The sequence below is a fragment of the Stegodyphus dumicola genome, chromosome 10 (assembly GCF_044657685.1).
Source record: "Stegodyphus dumicola isolate Sdum_Otavi_A_Nest chromosome 10, ASM4465768v1".
Taxonomy (NCBI): Eukaryota; Metazoa; Arthropoda; class Arachnida; order Araneae; family Eresidae; genus Stegodyphus; species Stegodyphus dumicola.
The window spans coordinates 11,754,817-11,773,216 of NC_140777.1; the positions used below are offsets into that span (position 1 = coordinate 11,754,817).

At 36.3% G+C, this 18,400-nt stretch overlaps 1 protein-coding gene across 1 annotated transcript in view; it reads right to left on the reverse strand.

The window, feature by feature from the left end:
• Positions 1-17,964, reverse strand: part of LOC118197505 (uncharacterized) — a 44,744-nt gene extending 26,780 nt beyond the window's left edge. Inside the window, exons 1-2 of the mRNA XM_085826098.1 lie at positions 17,956-17,964; positions 430-553 (exon numbers count right to left, since the gene is read on the reverse strand). Of these exons, the coding sequence (XP_085682224.1) occupies positions 430-553; positions 17,956-17,964 (133 nt within the window). The remainder of the gene's footprint in view (positions 1-429; positions 554-17,955) is intronic.
• Between the last annotated feature and the right edge of the window lie 436 nt (positions 17,965-18,400).

The window sequence follows — 18,400 nt, forward strand, 5'->3', positions numbered from 1 at the left end:
CGACCCCCGGGGGGGGAGTCCGTTCGTACGAGTATCACGCAAAAACATCGTTCAAATGGATTCGAATGGGGCCAAAATGGATATTTTCGTTGAAATATGATCCCGAAATTTTTTGCAAATACAATACTTTCTTTACTTTGTACTAAAAAGTAATAATGAGTACATTTTATACTTTACAAACCAAAGAATCTTTTAAAATTCACATTCTAACTAATGCATTAAAAACGATATTCAGAAAAAGAAACGCATTCGAAATAAATTTGGTTAGAACGTGAGATGTCCAGTTTCTCCATTCTTTTTTGTAGTTGACAGCTACAGATGCGTTTGAACAAGAACTATTCTGAATTTAATACACATTGGTTGCTTATTCTAAGGAATTTCCGGCATTTTAAGACTGTAATTCCTGAAACCATAAGAAGGATATCTTACCTTTATTCTTCTTGTTGAAGGTGAGAATATATAATGAAAGTAATTTTCGCTTTTTATACCTCCCACAATGCTTTAATTCTAATACCGCGCAAGAAGTTCCAGAGGAACCGATTAGTAAATTTTGCTTTCAATTCTCAAAACGTCTGAGAAGAGGAGAGAAAGAAAGTTTCAAACCAGCTAATTATAAGCGAGATAAAATGTGCAAATGTGTTGGAACGTTACCTTATCGTGCTAAGTAATCTTTGACCCTCATTAAACGTGTGAATGATTTGAGTTAAGATATTTGGCATTAGGCTATAAAATCACGTTTTGCCTTCAGTAACAAAAAACCTCAGGCCGGTTAGCGACTCGCACACCAGCTAATCGCAATGCAATCCTATGTGTAAATTTGACGAAATGTAACCTTGTCACACAAAGCAACTTCAGATCCACATCAATCTTGTCTCAGCTTAAAGATGACCTTTGCGAGAACACTTTTGTGTTTATGATTTGATTTTATAATCACTTTCCTTATTTCAGTAAAAAACAATTTCATACCCGTTATTGAGTTTCGTTACCTAAAATAGAAAAGCTGATGAAACAAAGGAAATGTATTCAATGTTTGGCCATGATGTATTCATATTAGAGAATGCTTCTGAAATTATAACAGATCTGATGTTTGTTTCCGAAATTAAAAATCAAAATTTTGCATTATTAGCCTTATGAGTTTCTTAAAAGAGGAATTTAAATTTAAAAAAAAATCATGCAAGTAGAAAGTTTGGCTTGTATCTAGCAGCTAGTTTTCAAAGAAATAATATAGGGAATGCTGAAAGATACGTGATAAGTGACGGTGGACGTGGGCACTTTCCCTTTGCCGTAAAGATTAATCAGTACAGCACCACGTCCACCTTTATCTAAAGTTCACTAGAAAGGAGCCTCATTGTACTTGATATTACTTGGTAATACATTAACAAATAAAACTGTACACAAATTCTATCTGTGTTTACATTGTTGGGAATGACTTTACATAAAGCTGCGTATTGGAACATTATAATTGCTCCGGCAATTATGCGAATGTGTTTGTGAGGGTTAACCTGCTGGGGCGTAAGCATTTATACACTACAAGTGTTCAGAAGGCAGCTATAACTAAATTTCTGCACTACACGTATGATTTTAGCTATATATTACTTATTTATGACATTGTAAATTTTTATTCGATACGGTCTATAATTTGGTAATATATACAATGTTACCGTGAAAGAACGAAATTAGAGAATGTCTACTTTCAGCGGAGAGTGTCAACATTCACCAAATACGTCGGTGAAAGATCGAATATTTCTTTACATTCTTGTATATTCGGACCCTCACCGGTGTATGTCAACAATCACAGATATGCTCTGGTGTAGGTCGAAAAGAGAGGAGTATATGTACACGCTGCCATTCCAAAAGGAAGTGTTCTACAAATAAATGCAGTTGTCAAAGCAAGGGCCTCTTGTGCAATTCAAAGTGTCATAATAGTTTAAGTTGTTGCAGTAAATAAGATTTGAATCACATAATTTGGTAAGTTTATAACTTCTATTATTTTCCTTTCTCATTTTGAACGTACTGTGTGTTTTAAGTTCTTATATTCTTAAGTTCTTATTCTGAGTCTCAAGTGCGTTTTTTTGCGAATGAATTACGAAGAAGGAAATATAATATTCTTATATATTCAACATTCACCATTAGTACATGGTGAATATCGACATTCACCGGTGTAAGTCAGAAATAAGAGTATTTGGAAAATATTTCGGACATACACCAAGCGACTATGTGAATGTTGACATTCACCGGTGAAAGTCGACATTCTCCAGATTTCGGTGTTTCACCGTACCATATACATTATACGACATGGGCATATCATCTATCAGTTAATGGGAAAAGAATGTTATCACACTTAACATTATTCGACGTTACATTTGAAATTAATGCATTGCGCATATTCCTCACTGATATGACTTTGTCAGGAGTGAGTTTGCTAGGTTACGTATTAGAACATTATGAATGTTCCGGCAAATTTGCCAGAGAGCTTGGGAGGGCTTACTTGCAGGGGCTTGTACATGTACACTACTGGTGTTCAAAGGGCGGCTACATCTAAATTGCTGCATCAAGTATATGATATATGCTATACATATGCATATTTGCCTATTCTTGACTTTACCTATTATGATTCGGTGCGGTCTATAAGTTCTACAATATTGTTACGAATTTGGCATTTAAAAAGCTAATGTTAGTTCAATTATAAATTAAATGGTTTTATTTCTCGCGCAGTGCAGCGCGTGACGAATATTAAAAGAAAGCTAAGCCGGAAAACTGAAAATGCAAGAGCGCGTGCATTAAATAAATAAATATCTCTCTTTGATTTCGAAAAAGTACTAGAAAATTCTAGCGCGTGATTTTTAAAATCTTATAAAAGGAGGAAAACATCTCAGTTCGTAGTAGTTGCTTAGTTTGTTGTTGTTTAGAAAACTGCTCTTGTTGATTGTAGCGAATTCGCGGATTAGCTTTCTTTAGCTGTTTTGAATTACGTTCAATTGGACATTTGAGTAGTTAAAAGATAACTACTGTGAGATATTGTAATACTGCATGATAATTTGACAAAAATTTAAGCATTTTTGTTGTGATAATAATAAATTTTTGTTGATTTTTCATCGGACTTGTGCATTCATTTCGTAACGAATCCGTACGCACGCAACATCATACTATCAGGTTCAATGTTTCTTCTAACCTTCTTCGGAAACATACAATGACCTGACTAGAACAGAGAGCTTACTAAAGCTATGTTCACTAATTGTAGTAAGTAGACAGGATACAGACGAAGGGTATACAAAACCCTTTATTTTTTTCTTTATATACAATGACTTCCGTACTTCGGAATACAATGACCCTCCACTCGGGGTCTAACTTAAAAGATATCAAAATAAAACTAAACTCTAATTTAACTTTAGAATAAGATTGGCCTTATAATAACAGAAAGCGTATGTAGCACAGAGACTGTGAACACTACAATACGTTTAATTTATCAAGAGGATTAAAACCTCTGGCCTGGAAGGCAAAGTAGCAACTGCGTAACTTCTAAGGTAAGCGGCCTGCTTCGAAATCACGGCTTCCTCTCTTCTGCTTGGCAAAAAGGCCACACTTAAATACTTGGCGTTCGCCAGACAACTTTGCATAAACTCCTTCACGCTTATAATTCTGGCCGGAAGTAGAAAATAAGAAGTGATAGTAAAGATTTAAAATAAAATAAACGTTAGTAAAACTTAAGATCCTTACATACTTCCCGCCAGAGTTAATTAGTTTGAAACTGAGGTCTAAAACTACCTTGTTGAAAACTTTTAGCTCTAGAAACTAACGCGAGGCCAAACTTTTACAATCATAACTTAGCTAGAAACTAGAAAATTTTAAAAGAAAGAAATTTGTTACAAATAGCAGCTCCCGGAATATACAACAATCTTTTTTCTTTTTCATCTGTACTGCATCAAAACAGGAGCTTTATTCAATTCTGGTTCCTTCCAGAGATCTGGAAGGAAAACTAGTTTAATGAAATGTTACAGAATGACATTGCAAATAACATATAGAATATACTTTTCTTAACATTCTTATTTCATTCATGACTATTTTAATTATCTCTCCCCGTGCTCTCTGACATGTGTTGTAAAAACACCAAACACGAATGTGTTTCTGTCTATGTGTTCAACACTTCCTCCTACAATCAAAACACTAATGTGTTAAAATTCAACATACGAGACCTCTTAACACACCCTAATTTCAACTCTAGACCCTGAGGTACTATTCTGAAAGTGGCTAACTCTAAAGTGTAGCGTCAGAGAGCCTAACTACATCATTCAACCTTTAACACATATTCACCATGATTTAATCTTTACAGTCACACGAATAACAAATTTTTTTAACATTACTTTCACTTTTACCATATCACGTTATTTCTAAACATTCAAAATAACAGTTCACATGTATACAAGAACATATCAAGATGCCGTTAATTTTACACATTTGAAAACATACATTAGTAGTACATTGTTAACTTCTATTCTTTTCAAAGCAAGTGCCAATTCTTTGTACATTGAAATAATACTACATTTCAAAAAGTCTTTCAGACTAAAACTTCTTTCTTGTTAGAATGTTTTAAATAAAATTTATACAATAACTTTTTACAATATTTAAGTCTTTATACAACGCTATTATACATCAACTTTAGTTTTACGCGCGAGTAATTGAAAAACATAATAAGAAAATCGGTCACAACTCATTTCTCGCCCTTTTGGCGATAAAGGTAGACCTCGCATGAGGTAAAACTTCTTGAAATCTGCCACTTGCAGTAAGAATGAAAGATTAACTTAAGTTTGTAAAGTAACATAAAATTTTACTTATCTTTGTAATATTCAGACATCCTTTTCTGGGCCCAGTCTTTAAAGGTGCTGCAGACCGTAGCTTGGTTGATCCTCCTTCTTGTACGGGCTCGCCCTTCAGTGCTTTCCTCTGGAAGCTTCCGTTTTTCACCACTACGGCCACCCTTGAACATCTTCCTTCTGTCCTCTGCTTGTGGTCTTGGCCGTTTGAAGGCAGCTGGTCTTGGTGGAACCGGGAAACTTCTGTCGTGATCCTGCTTGGACCTCGTTGTTGGCCGTTCAAATTTTTCGTGTACTTTTTCCTCCGCCGCTGATGGCCCTTCCGCAGTTCGGCGACTTTTGCTGCGGAGAGTTCTGTCGGATGAGTCAATCTTCCGTTTCACAGCCGGGTTATAGTTGCCGTCCTTTCTCCCGGTCTTTTCCACATACGTCGTCCTTCTCCCTTCTTCATTCTGGGGGTGTTCGTGAACTCTGTTTTTTGGACGGTGGAACGGCTTCTTTTTCTTTGTACATTCAATTTTTCCGCGGGGCAATTTTCTTTTCACTTGCTTCTGTCTCTCATTGGCTTGCCCTTGTACTTGTCGTTTTCCCACCTCTGGAACTTGTACCTGCGGTGTCTGCCGTACCGGATCCTGCAAAAGATCACTTGTCGGATTCTATCTTGCTCGTCATTAGGCAGGTGGTCGAGATTTAACCTTGGCGGTTCAACCTTTTCTACACGCACTGGTTTCATCGTCAGCTTAAGAGACGCTTCATTAAAATCCAGTGTAGCTTGTGCGTCTGAAAGAAAGTCTATTCCTAGTATTAAGTGTGCTTGCAAATTCTTTACTATAAAAAACATCACCTTTACTTGTTCGTCCTTGATACGGATGTACAAAGGTACTTTACCTACGCACTTACATTGTTCTCCTTGCGCCGCTAATACTGTTGTATTATCCGCATTATATATGCGGTATTTGCGAAAATACTTTCTAAAAAAGACTTCTGCCACACAGGAACACTGCGCGCCGGTATCCAGGAGTGCGGTGGCCGGGATATTATTTACCAAGACTTCAATCTTCGGAAGAGTTAAATTTTTCACCATTACTGTATTTAACTTGTAGGAAGAGGGGTTTTCGTGGCCTTCGGATTTCCGCACCCTCTCGTCAGCAGAAATCCGTTTTAGTTTAAATTATTTTTCCTTTCGGTGCTTTCCTTCTTTCTCCACTGGCCTTGAGACTTTTTTCCTGGGTTGCTATTGAACTGTCGACGTTCGCCGGCTGTTTTTGAATGCTCGGGTTTCCTTGCCCACTGATTCGCTTTTTCTCCGTAGCCATGTGCTTGAGTTTGCTGTAGTCTTGGCGTACCAAATTGGTTTCGCTGTTGATATTGGCGTCTTCTTTCGACGTCCGCCGTTCTTCTACTTTCAAACTGGATTGCTAGCTCAAATAATTTTTCCAGTGTAGTCGGATTTCTCAATTCAATAAAGTCTTGCACTTGGGGTAGTAACCTCGGCAAAATCACTTGAATTATTTCAGGATCCGGACGGTTTCCATACAAGAGCTTGAAAACGTGAATTTTTCTTAAAATAAAACTCGAGATGTTTTCCATTCTTTGTTGATATATACTGAAAAGTTCTGTTTCTAATTTCGCACGATCCCTTACAACAGGGAAGGCTTTTAGTAGGGCAGTCTTGAAATTTTCGTAGGTATAGGTGGGACTTCCTGCTTGACCCAAGAGACTTCTGCCGATACATTTGAACCAGTTAAGCGCTTGGCCCCTCAAAGCGCTGGTAGCTAAGGTAACTTTTTGAAACTCGTGCACGGGGTAGAGCATGAAGTGGTCATCCAATTTTTCCAAAAAACTGGTTACTTGTGAGTTTCCATTAAACGTTGCTTCTGGTTTCATCGAAGCGCGCATGGTCTGGACAATATACCCAAATCCTTCCAGGGCGGCAGCTGGCATTTCTGGATTCTGAGCTGTTTCTGCAGGCAGCACAGGTTCTTCTTGAAACTCGGCCATGGTTATTCTTCGTCGGGCGCCACTATCAGGTTCAATGTTTCTTCTAACCTTCTTCGGAAACATACAATGACCTGACTAGAACAGAGAGCTTACTAAAGCTATGTTCACTAATTGTAATAAGTAGACAGGATAGAGACGAAGGGTATACAAAACCCTTTATTTTTTTCTTTATATACAATGACTTCCGTACTTCGGAATACAATGACCCTCCACTCGGGGTCTAACTTAAAAGATATCAAAATAAAACTAAACTCTAATTTAACTTTAGAATAAGATTGGCCTTATAATAACAGAAAGCGTATGTAGCACAGAGACTGTGAACACTACAATACGTTTAATTTATCAAGAGGATTAAAACCTCTGGCCTGGAAGGCAAAGTAGCAACTGCGTAACTTCTAAGGTAAGCGGCCTGCTTCGAACTCACGGTTTCCTCTCTTCTGCTTGGCAAAAAGGCCACACTTAAATACTTGGCGTTCGCCAGACAACTTTGCATAAACTCCTTCACGCTTATAATTCTGGCCGGAAGTAGAAAATAAGAAGTGATAGTAAAGATTTAAAATAAAATAAACGTTAGTAAAACTTAAGATCCTTACAATACATTATACGAAAACATCATACATCATACATCATACATCATACATCAACATCATACATCATACATCATACATCAACATCATACATCATACATTATACGCACGCACGTACATTATACGATACAAAATTGACATTAATATTACAGTTTATGAGGCAATTAAGGAATTATACTTAACATTAATTGACATTACATTTACAATTACATTATGCATATTGAACATTGTATTTACTTTGTCGGAAGTGACATTGCATATACCTACGTATAGAACATAATAATTACTCCTGTAATTACGCAAGTGAGCTTGGAGGAGCTTTCATGCGGGGCTTGTACATATACACTACATGTGCGGTTGCAACTAAATTACTGCAGTTCACGTATAAATAGTGCTGTGCATATACATATTTACATAATTATGACATTGCATGTCTTATATATACACTATGCGATACAGCATTGGCATTATATATGAGATTTGATATTATATATGATATAATAGTCGTATTACATTACCATTATTGACATTACATTTACGAATTACATTATGCAAATTCAACTCTGTAAATACATTGCCAGGAGTAACATTGCATATAGAACGTATTTATAACGCTATATTTGCTCTTGCTTTTATGTGATTGAGCTTTAGGATGGCGTACAGGCGAACCTGATATATAGACATTATAGGTGTTCAAGGCAGCTAGATCTGAGGTCCTGCTGTACCTGTTAGATTTTTGTACAGACACATACAGTGGATGGACAAAAATGTGGAAACACCTTGTGAAATGCATGTTTGAAAAGAAAGATTGATTTTAATGAAATATGTAGGTGGCGCTACCGTTTTTGACCACTGACGCCACCTATACAACTTCGTAAATGTGCTTAACAGTTCAGTTGTTGTCGGAGTACTGTTATGTGAGGTTGTCATTGCATTATGTCAGAGTTAACAGACTTCGAACGTGGGCAAATTGTTGGAGCACGTATGGTATGTGCTTCCGTAAGCAAGGTAGCCGAGGTGTTTAGTGTTTCAAGAGGTACTGTATCGAAGATTTATTCCGCATATTTGAAAAGGGGAAAAACATCATCTGCTAAATCACAGCGCGGACGAAAGTGTGTCCTGAGTGATCGTGACAGACGATCATTAAAAGCAATTGTGACGAAAAATAAGAAGACCGCAGCTGCAAAAGTTACTGCTGAAATGAATGTTGTGTTACCGAACCCTGTGAGTACCAAAACAATTAGAAGGGAGCTTCATAAACAGGGAATTGCCGGCCATGCTGCAATTGAGAAGCTACTCATCAGTGATGCTAATGCCCGTAACAGGAAAATGTGGTGTTTAAGTCATAAAGCCTGGACTATAGAGCAGCGGAAGCGAGTAATATGGTCTGACGAGTCTTCTTTCACATTGTTTCCCACTTCTGGCCGAGTTTACGTCTGGAGAACGCCATCTCAAGCCTATAATACAGACTGCTTGTTGCCAAGAGTGAAACATGGCGGGGGTTCTGTTATGATTTGGGCAGCCATATCGTGGTTATCTGCTAGCCCCATGATAATTGTGTCAGGGCACATGACTGCCAAGACTTATGTGAACATTTTGGCCGATCAAGTTCATCCCATAGTACACACTTTGTTCCCCGATGGTGATGGTGTCTTCCAAGACGACAAAGCCCCTGTTCACACAGCTCACATTGTCCAGGACTGGTTTTCTGAGCACGAGGAGGAGTTGTCCCATCTCCCCTGGCCACCACAGTCACCAAACCTGAATATTATCGAACCTTTGTGGTCTACATTGGAACGGAAAGTGCGTTCTGGTTATCCACCACCAACATCGTTATCTGAACTTGCCACCGTTTTGCAGGAAGAATGGTATAATATTCCCTTGGCAAACATACAGGAGCTGTATTTATCCATTCCGAGAATACTGCAAGCTGTTTTGGATGCCAACGGGTTTCCTATACCATATTAAGCAAAGAAACATTTTTTTTTAAAGGTGTTTCCATATTTTTGTCCAAACCCTGTAGATACTTATTTATGACAATGTTTGCATATAATGCGGTACTGTAAGTATTTTCTATGTTATGTTACGTAATTCACTACAACATTACATATGACTTTACATTACTGTATGCCAACCCCTAACAATCTGTCTGGAATTCTAAAGACATGCTATTTTTAAATATTTTAATTTTATCTTGAATTTTATGTGGCGCAGTTTCGACGAATGCTTAATTACAAAGCTAAAAAGACAAATGATTTGTGTTAGCATGAGTGATTTCAAAAGCAGATTGGTAAAGTGCGATACTCAGCCGAGAGCATAAAAAACATGAACAAATCCTTTGGTGCGACGTTAACATTTAAAACCTTTCACATTTCTTTTTTTCTTTCTTTTCATTTTAAGCTGTAAAATATCACTCGAAAAGACGCCAAAAGTTTTTTTCGAGTTGATTGAAAAATATGCATGCTGCCTTAATTTTTTTTTATTTTGTGATGTCGAATTCTGTTTGGCGTTAGCGCGAAGAAAATGATCCTTAATAATAAAGCTAAAAAGACAAAAAAAAATATTGTTTTAAAGATTGCATTCACGAGCAAATTGGTAACCTGCAATGATCAAAGAGAGTCAAAAAAAACCTCAAAACATTCTCTGGAACAACGTTAAAATCTAAACACCTTCACATTTGCCACATTTTTTTAATAATTATATTTATTTAAAATATTATTGCTTTTCAAACTTGATATTGCAGTGTTCATAATGTTCATCCATTCGTCCGTTCTTGCAGAGTCTGAAAGAGGTCGTACTGTTGGATTGAAAGAGGCAGGTTGTGCAAATCGTAAAATCGCTGGTCATATGAGTCGAAGCGATGCAGCGATTAGAAGATGTTGACATGAATGGGTGGACAGTAGTGGATTTCAGCGTCATGATGGTAGCGGTCGACCTAAGACAACAACAGATCGGAAGAATAGCGAGATTGTCAGATCAGTTGTCACAGAGCCTGATTCATCGCTGTCAACCATCAGACGTGTGACCTGCACACGAGTGTCCACCATGACCATACTGACACGGCTGATAGAGTGAAATCTACTTTCAAACCGACCGTTACGTCACCTGCCATTCACGCCTGCGCAGATTACAGTAGTGCTTGGCTTCATGATGTTAAAATGATGCTGACTGGGGACATATAGCCTTTAGCGACAAATCCCGCTTCCGATTGCGTCGTGACGATCATCGAAGACGTGTCTGGAGACGCCTAGAGCAGCGTGCCGATCCTGTTTTTACAGGTAGGTTTTTCAGTTTATTGCCTAAATACTATCTTGTTTAACGGTTTTTATTTGAATCTTTTTCATGTATTTTTGCATCTTTCGTAATTTTTTGTTTCTGCTTCAGTATTGCAATTTTATGCTCTAGTTTTGTTAATTTGATGTCTTATGAGTTACGAATGCAGGTCGGGAAAAGGTCTGAGCATTTGAAAACCATTGAAAGTTATTTCAAATTGAAAGTTTATTTCTAAAGTAACGGTCCTTTATCTCAAATGTCTCAGCGAAACGAAACTTGTACTCGGAACTCATTGATCAACTTGGATCAGGGGTTCAAAACACTTTTCCCTTGATAAGTTCTGTTTGAAGAGTTGAACTGGGGAGATCAATATTTAATTTTGCTCGTTTTTTATATGTATTGCTTTACAATTTTTGAATGTTCTTGTACTACCTATGGGTACGACTTTCTTCGAGGTTTGAATATGGTTAAGACCTTCATGCGATAAAAATTGTAAACTAGCATTAAAGCTTTAACCTTTTCTTTTCTTATAAAAAAATTCCATTTCTTTCCCGAAACTGCAGCAAGTGCGCAGATTGTACCTTAATTTTTAAACTTTGATTTTGAAATATTTTAAGGAAGCTTTGACTAATGACTTTTGGTTATATATATACACTGCTCGACATTGAAAATGCAACACCAAGAAGGAGTGGTCAGAAAATGATGAAATTTGGAAAAAGACAGAGACAGCAAGCAGCAATAAATGATCTTTATTTCAACATGATAGTCAGAATACAGAGCGAGAACGGCGTCGGCTCAGTAGAATATAAAACCAGCAGGGACAGCGATACATGAAGAAACACGTCTAGGTGTGAGTCAATAAGAGTGCGGATACTGTTCTGAGGGATGGCTCTCCATTCCCTTTCAACCATTTTCCACAGTTCGTCTTTTGAACAAGGCAGGGCCAGAGTCTGCAAACGGTGTCCTATCACATCCCACACATGTTCGATTAGTGACAGGTCAGGAGAGTACGGTGGCCAGGGAAGCATCTGTATACCTTGCAGAGCATGTTGGCAGATTCGAGCACTGTGTGGTCGGGCGTTATCCTGCTGAAAAACTGCATTAGGCAGCCCCTGAAGGTAGGGGATTGCCACCGGTCGCTGTACATTATCCAAGTATCGTTGGGCCGTCATAGTGTCCTGAATACGAACTAGAGGTGACCTGGAATCGTAGGCAATAGCGCTCCAAACCATTATGCCACGTTGTAGCGCGGTGGGGCGTTCCAAAGTTACTGTAGATCTGTCTCCATGTCGACGCCACACACGTATGCGGCGACTGTCATTGGATAAACAGAAGCGTGACTCATCTCAGAACACGACGTTTCGCCATTCTGTCATCCACATCTATGCTGTGGGGTCAATGGCAGTCTTCTTAACGGACGCTGTGAGTGCAGGCCACGTTCAACCAATAGATGAGAAAAGGTTCTGGTCGATACGGGAATATCCAGGGTATCTTGCACGTGCTGCAGAATCGCGGCACAAGTGACTTGCGGGACCGCCACAGCCTGTTGGCGGATGCGTCGATCCACGCGTGCTAAAGTCACTCTGGCTGCATCTGCACCCGTCCTTGTTCCCACATTTCCTTGTTCCAACCATGTTCGCCATAGCCGATGCACCGTGCTCGCATCCATGTGGGTATCAGCTGCGATTTGACGTAAGGACCAACCCTCCCTTCTCAGTCTGATCACCATACCCCTCGTAAAATCGTCTATCTGCTGGAAGTGCCTTCTTTGACGGCGGCCTGGCATTCTCTCCTAATACACGTATCCTCCGGGACAAAAACCAACTTTCTTCGATAATTCGTCTGGCAGAAATAACGACACGAATATTGCCAACTCAGGTTGGAAGTGCTCTGTAATAGCATTCTTTTAGACATCTGCATTGAATACAATCCACCTTCTTTGCCGAAATATTTACATTCTCAAGCATTTAAACCCCGCACATATTGTTCCCCTTATCGCATGTCAGTGCGGCTTACCATTGTTCCAAAGACTAGGATAAATATTCAAATAAGAGCATTGCACATGTATCTTTTAGGTTTCTTTGTGAAGAGTTGGGTGCGCGTTGTACGGCAAATATACCTAAAAATTAAAAAAAAATATAGCTTGAAATTATAGATGCACGTTATATACCGGTGCACGTTATATACCGGTACCCGTTATACACCAGAAAATACAGTACATATGTTACGGTGAAACACCGAAATCTGGAGAATGTCGACTTTCACCGGTGAATGTCAACATTCACATAGTCTCTTGGTGTATGTCCGAAATATTTTCCAAATACTCTTATTTCTGACTTACACCGGTCTATGTCGACATTCACCATGTACTAATGGTGAATGTTGAACATATAACAATATTATATTTTCTTCTCCGTAATTCAGTCGCGAATAAACGCACTTGAGATTTGAAATAAGAACTTAAGAACATGAGAACCTAAAACACACAATACATTCGAAATGAGAAAGGAAAATAATAGCAGTTAAAAACTTTCTTAATTATACAGTACGTTCTAAATGAGAAAATAAAATAACAGTAATAAAAAACTTACTAAATTATGTCATTCAAATCTTATTTATTGCAACAACTTAAACTATTATGTCACTTTATGACATCTCTTTTCGACTTTCAACAGAGCATATCTGTGATTATCAACATACACCGGTGAGGGTCCGAATATACAAGAATGTAGTGAAGTATTCGGTCTTTCACCGACGTATTTGGTGAATGTTGATATTCTCCGGTGAAAGTCGACATTCTCCAATTCCGGTCTTTCACGGTAACATATATATAGATATCGCCACTCTGTTACCCGGCCTGGTGAGCTCAGTTTTTATTCTTATATGTTGGTAAATTGTTTAATTCTTACTTAAAGATTGAATAGATTCTTACTAAAAGAGATTAAAATATGTTGTTCATTTGTTTCGGTTAAGGTTTCATGCCTTTAGTTAATCTGCATTCAGTAGTTGTATAATTATCAGCAATTTAAAAGTTGTTTAAACACTACTAAGCCTAACGAAGACGCCATTTATTCGCATATTAAATTCTCAGTAGAACAGGGAATTAAGTCTGTTGGTGAATCAACTGCAGTGTCAATTGCCCAGTAGAACCAAAAGTTAATTTTCAGGACTTTTTTTTTTTTATTAATTTTAAATGTATTTGGTTTTTTAGCACTTTTTTTGAATTTTACAATTTTAAATGAAGCTATTTTGAGTTTTGTGTACTTTTGTCTTAAGCGAAGTAAGACCAGAATTGATTGAATGAGAAATAAATCTCTAATAAAATTCGAGGAAATAAGTTTGAATGAAGTGTAGCGAAAGGTGTGTGTAATTTAATAGGCCGTACAAGGATGTCATGTGGGGTTCACATCAGAACTTTATTTTTCTAATGTTAATGATTTATGATATTGCATAACAGAAAATTGTATATCTTAAATTTGTAAAAATAAATGCAATTTTCCTAAAAATAGTAGACAAAAATTTTAAATAATTTACAGCGAATATAGGCTGTTAATATAGAAACTTTAGTTATGATATACGAAATACTATATAATAATATAAAAAATATGTGCGCTAGGAATTATTTATTTAAATAGTTATAATGAAATAGGTACATATGAATTCATCTAACCTATAATAGAATTATTTCAGATTTGAAAGTAAGCTATGGAAATAATTTTAAAAAATAAGTTATTTTTACTTCCTTGTACGAAGTAAAAAGGAAGTATTGTACTCGCGAAAAGTTTCAGGCAGCATATTTCAACGAAAATATCCATTTTGACCGCTATCGAATGCAATTTAACGATGTTTTTGCGTGATATCTGTACGTAAGGACAGAATAAAAGACTCGTTTCCTCCCAAAAAATTATAAAACTGCTTTAAAATTAATTCTGAAGAGAATTTTTCGTGGCGTCTGTACGTACGTATGTACGGGCATATCTCGCATAACTCAAAAACGAGCAGCCTCAGAACGTTGAAATTTTGTGCATAAGACTGCTATAACATGTAGATGTGCACCTCGTATTTTGGTTGCAATCGGCCGCACCAAAAGTACATAAATATATTTATATTTAAACAAATTTAAATTTGAACAAACACGTATTAAAGTAAAAAACAATACATTGGTTTCTAGATTATTTTTTATAAAAAATTTCTTTAAAAATTTAATTTAAAAAAAAGTTTAATTTAATACTTGACTTTACTTGCTTGTTTCTCAAAGACTTCATTAGTATTTTCCTTTTAGAACTTTAATTCTTAAATGCTAATTTCTAAGGGTACCACTTTATCGGTATTTCTTTTTGGACATTCTTCACTTTTTACTTTTGGTTTTGACTTTTACCCTTGCCTGCATGAATGACGAAACACGAATTGAATGATTGGAGAGTTAGGTTTGGAGGCAACTTCCCCTTGATAATTCTGTCTCCTGCCTGCTCAACAGTCATTCACTTATGCATTTTTAAAAAAATCGTTTGGATTAATTTTAATTTACTAAATTAGTGAATTTATTTTCATGAATTGGTTTTGCACTTGATTTGCTTATGTTTCTGAATTTATTTAAATTCAGAAATATTAAAATATTCATATTGTAGATTAGTTCGAGAATTAAATCTTTTATATGTTTGCACATTTTTTTAAATTTAAAATATTTTTTTAAAAATTATTTTGGCTTTAAATTTGTTTTTTTTATTTGATTTTAAATTTGTTTTTTTACTTTAATACGCGTTTGTTAAAATTTAAATTTAAATTTCATTCCTTGCAGCAAAGGCGCAAAGAGTTATTTAATTAAATTTGTATTTAAATTCAATTTCTTCTTATGAAATAAATATATTTATATATATATCCACTCTGTTACCTGGGTCAGTGATCTCAGTTTCTTTACTCTTATATGTTTGTAAATTGTACATTTTTTGCTTTAAAAATGATTGAATTATATTGTTTTTATCTTCTGGTTAAGGTTTTTATGCCTTTAGTAAATCTCTATGCAATATTTTTATAATTAGCAACAATTTTAAAGTTAAGAGACAATAACACGCCGAATAAATACTAATTCAGAAGTCAAACAACAAATATCAGCGTTATATTTACAAAATTTTCACAGACTAGTTTCGATGGTTTTACCGAACCATCATCTTCAGCTGCAAAACCGCAAAAATGACAAAACCGCAAAAATTTTTGCGGTTTTGCAGCTGAAGATGATGGTTCGGTAAAACCATCGAAACTAGTCTGTGAAAATTTTGTAAATATAACGCTGATTTTTGTTGTTTGACTTCTGAATTAGAATTTTAAAGTTGTTTAAGTGCCGCTAAGCCTAATCCTTTTCTTGATGGTGGCCATTGTTTGCTTACATATGAAACAGCTGACTAGTGGATTTGTTGCCGATCCAGAGAAACGTAGCTTCGCAACAACAAAGATAACGCCTTCATTTAATATTGCCAATTAAATCATGCTTAATCCTTTCTGGAATTTTTTCGACGAAATAAATGTTTAAGATTTACTTCGTAATTTTTAATATAAATATTTTGAGTTTTTATGTATTTTTACCTTCTCGCGAAGTGAGAACTGAATTAATTGAATGAGAAATACTAAGTCGTCTGTGAAAAACTTTTACTTTTTTGTTTTGTTTGCTTAATTTCTTTTATATATCGTTCTAGCTTTATTATAGTATTTGAATAGAACATGTGGCAACGATTAGATAATACTATTCTTCAAATGATATAAATTTTTCGCATTCTGAATTATAATATGAATTATAATATGAATGTTGCTATGATAAACAAATAGAATGAATTTTAAAGAATGCATTTATTCTATTGTGGTTTATGCGCTGTCGGCGAAGTAGATTTAATTCGGTCCAATAAGTTTAAATGAAATGCAAGAAAAATGCGTATAATTTAATATTCCGTACAAGGAAGTCACGTGGTGTACACATCAGATTTTTTTATTTAACCATCCTTAAAAATTCTGTAACCGTTTTTGCTAAACAGTTCTTTCTTCAGATTTCCTTCTCTGTCAATTCTAATAGTCTAAGATCAAATATCATTTTCCTTTTCTTCGAAAGGGGAATGTTAATTGCTCTTGTTTCGCTTAGTTACTTATTTGTTTCCTTATCATTTTAAAATTATTGAAAGTTTCACTTAGGTTTTTACATAACATTATTCTAAAATAGGTGCGTTGACAGAAAATCGGACTTTTTCTGAAATGGCATGCCAATTTTTTTCCATATTTCAATTCTACGACTGAAATTATGCGTAAATGTTACATTTTGTAAAATTTGGTGAAAAGTGTGTCGAGAATTAAAAAAAAATTATTTTAGCCTATGTTTTTTTTAGTTTGCACCAAGAATAATGTGCACAAAAAGATTCATCGTTCATTTTTTCAAATAATTTTAGCAAAGTATTTAAATCACATTTGGCATTCTGAGTTATACCGATTATGTCAAATTTCAAAATGCACCATTATGTGAATTTACTTTTTTTTTCAAATGACAGATTATGAACAATTACAAATATAACCCAGTCCATTAATGTTTACAAGGCCAGATGTGGTGGTCTCTTTGTTATGGAGGCACCTAATAGGTGGGCCATCATAGCTTTTTCTATGAAGCGACGGACAGTTACAGCCACTGATAAGTGAACGCATATCTTTATATATATATGCGGCTAAAGTGTGTGTCGCCGTTAGTTTACTATTGCCACTCGGAAAAATGAGCGCGGAAATTAACGTTTCCGCAGTTTTCAAATAATATCTCAGCCGATTAAAGTCGTACGAAGATGAGAACGGTATCGATGAATTCGGAGAATTTTTTGGAATCCGAGGATATGCGTCTGGGATTTTAACTCGGCGCCGTTCCGTAGATATTCGAGAAAATAGAATTCGGCACGTAGCCAAATCCCTCTAATAGGGAAAACCCAAGAACGAAAGTGGAAAACGTAGGGGAAAATTAGTTGTTAATTAATATCTCGGCTAATTAAAGTCCCAAGAAGACGCGAAGGGTCAAAATGGCGTGGTGCGGACCTTCGGAATCCAACGGTGTGCTTCGCAAAGCCCAGGAGCCAGCCGTTTCGGAGGAGATGATGTTACTTGACCCATATATATATATATATATATATATGCGGCTTAAGTGTCTGTTTGTCGCCGATAGTTTATTGGTTGCTTGCGTAACTGTACTAGCCAATGGGGTGAAGTTGCCACGACACAGAGTTGCCGTTTCAGTTGAGAAGTAGACAATGTCCTGTAAAACTTACCTTTGCCATAAGTCTCAGGGTCAAACGCTTAAGAGTGTTGGCGTTTTTTTACCGGAGCCTGCATTTGGACACGATCAACTTTATGTTGCCTGTTCAAGAGTTCGTGAAAGAATGGACGTAAAATTAAAAATAATTTATTGCCCTCTGCAAGGCGAGCTTAAAAAGGATGGAAAGATCTACACAAGAAATGTTGTGTACAAAGAGATCTTTGACACGTGAATTAACATTTTATTATTTAAATCACCTTTATGTATTGAGCTAGCGGTGGCTCTTAAGAAATATACCGCCAATGGTTTCCTTTATTGCACTCTACTTTAAACAATTAAGGAAGTAGAAGGGAAAAACCCCGTGGGGCAGTAAGCAAAGGGACGTCCTCGCCGCCTGCCCTAGGTAATTCAGTTTAAATGAGCAGACACCTTTGCACAAATCATTTTAATTGCAATTT